This window comes from Emiliania huxleyi (assembly GCF_000372725.1).
Source record: "Emiliania huxleyi CCMP1516 unplaced genomic scaffold EMIHUscaffold_1, whole genome shotgun sequence".
Lineage (NCBI taxonomy): Eukaryota > Haptophyta > Isochrysidales > Noelaerhabdaceae > Emiliania > Emiliania huxleyi.
Genome location: NW_005202428.1, coordinates 1,650,922 through 1,659,509, shown reverse-complemented (window position 1 = coordinate 1,659,509; position 8,588 = coordinate 1,650,922). Strand labels below are relative to the sequence as shown.

Sequence of the window (8,588 nt, the reverse complement as noted above, 5' to 3'; positions counted from 1 at the left end):
AGGGAGGGAGGGAGGGAGTCGCAAGCCTCGACGACGTGCCGCAGCCGAGTCTGCGACGAGGTGCCTACACACCACATGCCCCGGACGGGTGGGCGACATGTGTGGTGGCGGCAGCGCCGTCCCTGCGGCGGCGCTCCTCGCAGCTTGGCCGCCTCCTCGACGAGGGACGCGTCTGCGTCGGTGCGGACGGCACGGATCGCGCGCAGCAGCGCGGGAGGCACCTGTGGGACACGACCTCGACATGTCGCCGGACGTGTCCGGGACGGAGGTCGCGCGCAGCAGCGCGGGAGGAAGCACCTCCCCCTCCGCCTCCTGAGCGGCGGCATCGAGCAGCCCCTTCCTCTTGGCCGAGATCGACTCAGTCACGCGCGCACGCGCCGCCACCTTTGCCGCGGTGACGATGGCGGAGGTGCCAGCCAAGGACATGGAGCGGGACTCCGCCTCGCCGCCGTACCCTGCGGAGTCGGAGTACGTTGCCGCCGCCTGCAGGACGCTTCCGAGAAGGGTCCGGGGAGGGCCCTACTGTGGCGCCCCTTTCTCTCCGCGAGAGGCAGCCGCCCGCTCGACAGCCTTGTCTACTTCGCGGCCCACCTCGTCGTCGATCTTCGTCTCGATCGTTCGCGCCTTTGCGGCGAAGTCCGCTTGGCTCTTTGCGCAGACGGCGTCGATCGCCACCCTCACCTTGCGAGGCAGATCTCAACATCACGGAACCACTCAACAGTGGTATTCACTCATCGCCACCCTCACACCTTGAGGCAGATCTCCCGCTGCCGCGCCTCGAGCCGCTCGGCCGCAGCCTGGACCTGCAGCACGCACAGCGCGGAGAGGTGTCCGGAGGTGTCCGGAGGTGCCTTGCAGGCACGATGAGGGCGGGCGGGCGGGCGGGCGAGGCGGGGAGGGGGGGAGGCGGGAGGCGGGGAGGCGGGGAGGCCAGTTTCGGCAAGAGGTGGACGCTGCGCGGTGTCGGCTCGCACCTCTCGGGCGGCGGCGCTCTTCTGCGAGACGAAGCGCGTGAGGTCGGCGTCCTTCCGGGCGGCCTCACGCGCGTCGCTCTCGTGCTCCGCTGCCTTCCGCTGCGACGCCGCCACCGCCACGAGCGCGGGGACGCGGAGCGCCTCAGAGCACTCGCTCGGGACACTAGGAAGAGTCGTCGACAGCGGCTCGGTGGCGGCGCCGTATGGACCCCACATCGCGTCGCCCGTACAGGCGCGTGCGCGGAACGTGTAGAGGCTTCCCGGCTGCAGGTTGCCCTTGGTGCACCGCCGCAGCTTGAGAGAGGACGAGGCGGTCATCCAGCGGCCGTCTGCCGACGCCGCCGCGCCCGCCCGCCGCCACTGCAGCTCGAAGCGCTCGATCTGGGCGCCGGACGAGCTGCCGGGGCCTGGGCGTAGGTCGAGGGTGATTGAATTTTGCGAGGCTTTGATGAAGCGGATGTCGACGCTGGGCGGAGCAGGGCTCGGCTCCTGCAGGGTCGTCGTGTACGGCATGCTCGCCGTCGCTGCCCGACTCGCTGGCGACATTGAGCCGCGCAGGACGGCGTGCAGCTGCCACAGAGGCGCCGTGAGCAAAAGAATTTAAACAAAACAACTCTCTCTCACAGCAGACAGGCTCGACACAGGTGCGAACTGGCGCGTGCTAAAGAAAAATCGGGCGGTCGCCGACATCGAGACCGGAAAAACCATCCAGCGCCAACACCATCTGTGGAGGCACAAGTGTCCGACACAAGAGTGGTCCTGAGCAACGACATGACAGGGCGGGATATGCTCGCAGTGGGAGTCAGAAGAGTCGTCCTTGCGCGAGGAGAGCTCGATAAACTAGAGGGGCCAAAATATGCCGCGAGGAGGGCAGAGCTGCGCCGAAAGGCGGGAGAAGCCGCGAGGGCAAGGGATCGGAGGCGGCGACGCAGGATGAGGCAGCAGAGGAGAGCGACGCGACAGAGGAAAAAGCGACAAGAGAGAGAACGACGAGAGTGGGACGAGACTGCGAGGTGGCATGAAGGTTCTAGGTTGCAGCGAGAATCGGCGAGAAACTGCGAAGAGAGATAGAGGCGACGCCCAAGGGTGGGCGACGGCTAGCACCACACACCTCTCCTTAAAATCCCTGTGTGGTGGCGGCGTGCCGTCCTCCCATCCCTCCCTTGGGTTGCCTGTTTTCTTTCTTTGTCCCGTGCCCAGTGTTGTGCGAGGGAGCTTTGTTGTAAAATTCTTTCTTTTACCGCGCGCAGTGGAATTCCACCGAGCACCGCGCTGCGAGCCTGTTGCTGTCCCTTGTCAGGAGCAGGAGAACTAGGCGAGAGCGCACCAGTCGCGATGCGCTCCCCACTCCCGTTCCCCTGTCTGTCTGTGACCCCCCTGAGCCCTGATCGTCCTTCCAAAAGTTCTTCTTCCTATCAGTGGGCAGTGCTCCAGTAAATAATGGAGAAGTCTGTCCGCGCCTAAGGTTTCTGCCTTTCCTATTCTCCTCCACTACCCCCTGTCCGCCGCCCACGCCGCCGCCGCCCTCCACCTCGCCCTCGCCGCCGCTCCACCGGCTCCGCCAGGCCGCGCCGCCTCCGCCGTCGTGCAGGTGGGGTCTGGGGACCCTGTACTCCCCTCTCTCGCTCGATTCTCCCTCAATGGCTAGACCAGTGCAAGTTCTAATGCTGCTGTGGCTGAACCCTCGATCCCAGCGCAGACATGCGCACGCGCGCTGCGCTGGCGAGGAAGATCAAGCCCGCTAGGGCCGCTGTGGCACCGGCCGCGACCCCCGCCATGCCAAACGGCGGGAGCGAGCTGGCTGGCCCCGCAGCGACTCGCGCGGGCTGCTGGGAGAGGAGGGCGTGGGGCTCCTCCCAAAGCCTCGCGGCCCCCTCTCTCGAGAAGGCGGCGTCGGCCGGCGAGGCGCTGTGCCCTGCCTTCCAAGAGACGCTGAAGTTTGCCTCGACGATGATCCGGTCGCGCCAGCACGCGCTGTGCAGCAGGCACCGCCCGCCCAGCCCGTCCCCACCCCCGGGGGAGTAGGACAGGAAGCGGCACTCCGGCTCTGCCGCGCACAGCTGCCGGCACTCGTGCAAAGTCTCGATCGACTCGAGGGTGTCGACCCGCGTCTCGGCCTCCGCGCCGCCGTCGCATTGCGCCCCCGCGTGATAGAGGCCAAACTCGTGCTCACCCTGAGGCGTAGGGAGCAAGGCAAGGGGTGAGGGCACGCCAAGGGTAAAGCTACTTGCGACTCCACGTCCCGAGACAGACAGGAGCCCCACACACGGCATCTAGCGTGCGATGCCTTTGCGTAGAGGCGGTACGAGGTGTTGAAGGCGCCCGGCGACGTCGAGGTGGGATCGCACGCTCCGAACAGCAGACACCGCACGCCCGCCGGCTCGAAGGGCGTGGATTGCCCCCTCGAGAAGATCGGTGTCGGATCGGAGAGCGGTGTGTCGCTGTAGCTGAGGTGCGTGCAGCCCGGCCGGTGGTCGCACGTGGCGGCGCACTCCTCAAACGTCGCCCCCTTCGCGCTCTCGAGGACGAGGCCGCTGTCGCAATGCGACGCGGGCACCTCTGTGTATCCCCGCACGATGGACACCCGCGCGTAGGTGGCGTAGAGGCGCGAGAAGGGCGCGCCGGAGACGAGGTCGCACGGGGCGGCCGCGAAGAGCAGGCACCCGCGCGGAGGCTGCACCGACAGGGCGTCCACCACACGGTACAAGGGCCAGGAGGCGACGGCGAGCGCGGAGGAGAGGGCAGGTGGGAGGGACGAGCCGACAAAGCCGTTGCCGGAGGAGAAATAGGCGCACTCATCCGCGGCGAAACACGCGGCCTCGCAGTCCGAGTACGACATGATGCCCGCCTGGGCATCGAGGCGGCTGTACGGCTCTCCGGCGCACCAGCCGCCCTCGCCTACTCGACCAATGAGTGCTGCTCATGGTGAGCTGCTGTGCGCGCTCTCCGGCGCTCAAGCCACCCTTGCCGTGCAGCCGGGCGCCCTCCACCGGCGGCGAGACGGCCACTTCGGTAAACTTGGGACAGGTCGGGTTCGTGTCGACGTGGTCGTGGCGATCGACCACGTTTGCGTAGTCGCCGCGGAGTGCGTCGCGCAGCATGTCGTCGGCGCTGACGCCGCCCACCTTGATCGAGAACCAAGTGTCGCCACCCGCGCCGTGCTCGTAGCACGCCGGCCCGAAGGCGGAGTTGCCGGCTGCATAAACGTCGGCGTTCGTCTTCTCGTTGAGCATTCGGAACCACTCGGCGTAGGCAAAATCGACGGCCGTCACCTGGCCGTACCTGTACCCGGGGGGGGAAAGGTGCTGAGGAGAGGCGCGGCTCCAGAGAGCACTCTCGAGCCGCTCTCGGTCGCAACATGTAGCCCAGGTTGCCCAGCTGGTAGGAGTCGTACAGGAACGTGACGGCCAGGAACTCGGACGCGAGCCGCGGCAGCGCGTAGGTGCCCATGATGCACTTCCACGCTTCACGCGCAGGGAACTGCGCGGTGCAGTGCGCCGGAGGCTCCACCTGGAGAGCCCTCCACACCCGCTCGCACTGCTCGGCAAGCGGCGTCCACGAGTTGAGCGGCGGGACGTCCTGGTACGCCACCCCGTCCAGCACTCCAAACGGCGGCGGCATACCCAGCGATGCAAGCCTCTCTCCGAGCGAGTCGATGGTTGCCATCGCACCCCTCCCGCCCGCCGACACCCCGGCGAACACGAGTCTGTGTGCACTGCCAAGCAGGCCGGCAGCAACGAGCTCGTCGACAGCCGCATCGCGGATGGCCCGGCCGCGGAACCACTTGGAGAAGTTGGCGTGAAAGCCCATCTCGCTCATCCACGCGTCGGATGAGCAGTAGGGGAGGTAGACCTGAGTCGCGCCGGCGAAGAGCGCGCTGTCAAAGATGCCGCCTGGAGCCTTTGTGCTTTCCCACCTGCTGTTCCCGGTGTACCACTCTGGTCGCTTGTCGCACGAGGCTCGGTCCCAACACCAGCCGCCGCTCTGCTGATAGAGCAGGACGAGGCTGTTGCTGCCGTCTCCTTCCGAGAGGTAGAAGCCCGCCTCGCTGCCGTCGTTGCAAAGGAGCTGCCGCGAGGCCGCATCCGCAAAGGAGCGACGCGTCAACCGCCTGCCGCCCCCGGCGTCGGCGTGGTGCATGGGGCGGCAGGCGAGGCCTGCTGCCTCACTGCGCGGCCAAAGAGAGTCGCGCGGCGCGCACAGGGCTTTGTCGGCCTGGGCGTCCTTACTCGAGGGGACGGCCGGAAGTTGTTTTCTTTTTCCATTTACTCGACAGCGAAGAAGGCGCCGCTGCTGATGGAGGTGAGGGTGGCGGGGAAGGTGGCGCGGGTCAGGGAGGAGCAGCTTCGGAAGGCGTCCTCGCCGATGGAGGTGAGCCCGGCGGGGAGGTTGGTTGCTGGAGGTGAGGGCGGAGCAGAAGGGCGAAGGCACTGTTGCGATAAACCCGACAAACCCAAATGATGTGTTGTGTTAGAGTTGTTTGCTATTGTTAGAGGTGTTTGGTATTGGAACGGCCACGGCTACGTCAAGGCGCATCGCGGTTTCTACCACGACGCGATCTTTGTCAAGCGCAACAACTTCAACCTGCTCTGCTCCACGAGACGTTCGGCGGCGGCTTCTCGCCCACCGCTGTTCTCAAGCTGCGCCGCCTCGCGCGCAAGGTCGCGCGCGGCAGCGTCGACCGCACGGTCTACTCGCCCAAGAGCCAAGTACTCGCTCTCTTTAATGTCCCACCATTCGCTCTCACCTGGCAACCCTGTCTGCACGTCTCGCGCGCGCGTGAACAGGGCAGGCCCCAAATGATGTGTGAGTGTTAGAGTTGTTTGGTATTGCCTCAAGACCTCCTCGACGGGCGCTGGCAACGCCTCGAGTGGCGGCACGCCCGCCTCCGTTGGCCACTCCTGCGCCTTCGGCAACACCGAGGAGAAGGCCCGCCGCCTAAACATGGGCTGCAAGGCGCGCGGGCAGCCCGGCCAACCCTTCCCCCACAAGACCGGCCACGGCTACGTCAAGGCGCATCGCGGTTTCTACCACGACGCGATCTTTGTCAAGCGCAACAACTTCAACCTGCTGCTCCACGAGACGTTCGGCGGCGGCTTCTCGCCCACCGCCGTTCTCAAGCTGCGCCGCCTCGCGCGCAAAGTCGCGCGCGGCAGCGTCGACCGCACGGCCTACTCGCCCAAGAGCCAAGTACTCGCTCTCTTTTATGTCCCACCATATATGCAGAGCGCATCTCTCTCTCTGTTGTGCGAGGCGTGAACCGCGCCATTCGCTCTCACCTGGCAACCCTGTCTGCACGTCTCGCGCGCGCGTGAACAGGCGGCCAAATGACGTGTGAGTGTTAGAGTTGTTTGGTATTGGGAATTGGCCCTCCCTCTTAGGCTGTACCCATGAGCCATGTTTCCTCGCTCACCCCGTCTCGTTTCCTTTCCGTGTTTCTCTACAGCACCCTCTCGTTTCCTCTCTAGTTTCCCGAGGAATCGAGAATTTGGGGGGGTTATCTCTGTCAGGTTCTCGGGAAAACAGATAAAAAGAAAAAAATCGGCCTCCCGCTCTTGTCGCAGCACGGTTGGCGCGCCTCGAATAGCCCTGACCGAGATGCTTGGGGCGACCGATTCAGCTTGGTCGCTCCTCGAGGGGGCGCTGGCGAAGGCGCAGGAGGAGGACGGCGACACGGTAGGCTTTTATCCGGCCCCGGCTGTCGTCAGCACCGAGGTCGCTCCCTCCGTGCTGCTACGCGAGGGCGAGGGAGCTGCGGTCATCGGTGGGACCTCGGCGCTCCAGCCCGTGCTCAAGTCGGTGGGCCTCGGGACGAGTCCGATCCCGATGTGTGGTGCGGGTGTGGAGGGCGACGACGTAGGGCCCGAGACCGAAATCTCGCAGCGGACGACTGGCCGCTTGCCCGACGCCGAGGCGGCGGCGGCCGCAGCGTCCGAGGGCAGTGCCGCGGGCGAGGGCGAGGCTGGCGGCGAGGAGCTGGGAGAGGATGAGCGAGTGGTGGGCTCGCCGAGCGCACTCGACGGCGCGGCGGGCCCGGCCGACTCGGCCGACGACGATGCGGCGCACCTCCCGCCCTCGCCCGGCACGCCTGCAGAGCCGCCAGCAGGGCCGGCGGCGCCGCCGGTGCCCTACCCCAAAAAGGCGATGACCCCGTGGGCGTACTGGCTGACGGAGACGCAAGGGGGCAAGCCGAGCAAGGCGGCGGGAGAGGCGTGGCGCGCGCTCAGCGACGACGCCAAGGCCCCGTGGACTGAGCGCGCCGCTGCAGACAAGGCCCGCCACCCTCCACCGCTTCATCCCTCCCCGCTGCATCCCTCCACCGCTGCATCCCTCCCCGCTGCATCCCTCCACCGCTGCATCCCTCCCCGCTGCATCCCCCACCGCTGCTGCCCTCCCCGCTGCCGCCTCTCTCCTCCCGCCCTCACCGCCGCCCCCCTCGCCGACCAGGCTCGCCACGCGGCAGAGCTGGCGGCATACCACGAGGCGGAGAAGCGGGGCGAGGCGGTGGCCCCCGCGCCGGGGAGGGGAGGCGGCGGCGGCACGGAGGTGGAGGCAGGCCAGACCGCCTTCCCGGTGGCGCGCGTGCGCAAGACGATGAAGGCAACCCTCGCCCTCTGCCCTCCTTTCACCGCCGTCGCCCTCGCAACCGCCACCGAACCCGCCGCCCGCGCCTCCACCACTGCCCTCCCCGCCGCCTCCGTCTCCACCACCGCCCTGCCCGCTCCTGCCTCAAAACGACAAAGGAAGAAGAAGACGCGAGACGACCCTCACCGCCCTCACCTCTCCCTCCCCTCCCCCTCGCCGGTGGCCCCGGCGGGTCATCTCGACTCATCTCGACTCATCTCGACTCACACCTCGGCTCATCCCGGTGACTCTCGGCTGATAGGAGAGCAAGCCGGAGGTCGACCCCGGCATCAAGAGCCTCTCGAAGGAGGCGCCAGATCCCCGCCGAAGACACTCACGAGACACGTCCACACGCCCACACCCACAGAGCACTTTGAGGACACCTCTCACCGCTTGCCCCCCCCCCCCCCCCCCTTTCGTCAGGGGGCCTTCCTCGTCGCCAAGTCGGCAGAGCTCCTCCTGGCGATGCTCACCGAGCAGAGCTCCGAAGCCGCGCGCCGAGAGCGCCGCCGCACCGTCACGCTGCAGGACTTCGGCCGCACCATCTACGGTCGCGCCTCGCCTCGCCTCGCCTCGCCTCGCCTCTCCTCCTCTCCTCCTCTCCTCTTACTCTCGTCTCCTCTTTTCTCTCCTCCTCTCTCCTCCTCTGCGCCACCCCCGCGAAGGGTGCCCGCTCCTTGCCGAGCATCCATGAGCACGTCCGCATCCCCTCTTGACTGACAGGCGCCCGCTCCGCCGACCTCTTCGCCTTCCTGCACGACGACTTCACGCGGCGTGACACGCTCGAGCAGCAGCCCAAGCCCAAGCCGCCCCCGCCCAAGCGCGCGGCCGCGCCGCCGCCGGCCGCCGGCCAGACGCGGCTCGCCCGCTCGCGCGCCTTTAGCTACGTTGGCGGCGCCATCGCCGCCGCGGCGGCCGGCATGCGCGTGCCACCCCCGAGACAGCTCCCCTCCCCGCCCCTCCCTCCGTTGAACCCCCCCCCCCCCCCCC

General features: G+C 67.5%; 1 protein-coding gene across 1 annotated transcript; it reads right to left on the bottom strand.

Moving 5' to 3' along the window:
* Nucleotides 1-2,352: 2,352 nt before the first annotated feature.
* Nucleotides 2,353-5,192, bottom strand: EMIHUDRAFT_447483 (putative pectin acetylesterase). The gene is made up of 4 exons (XM_005794204.1): nucleotides 4,333-5,192; nucleotides 3,937-4,256; nucleotides 3,241-3,872; nucleotides 2,353-3,148 (listed from the first exon to the last, which is right to left on the bottom strand). Exons 1-4 carry the CDS (start codon nucleotides 5,112-5,114, stop codon nucleotides 2,636-2,638), a joined length of 2,247 nt encoding a protein of 748 aa, XP_005794261.1. The 5' UTR covers nucleotides 5,115-5,192; the 3' UTR covers nucleotides 2,353-2,635.
* Between the last annotated feature and the right edge of the window lie 3,396 nt (nucleotides 5,193-8,588).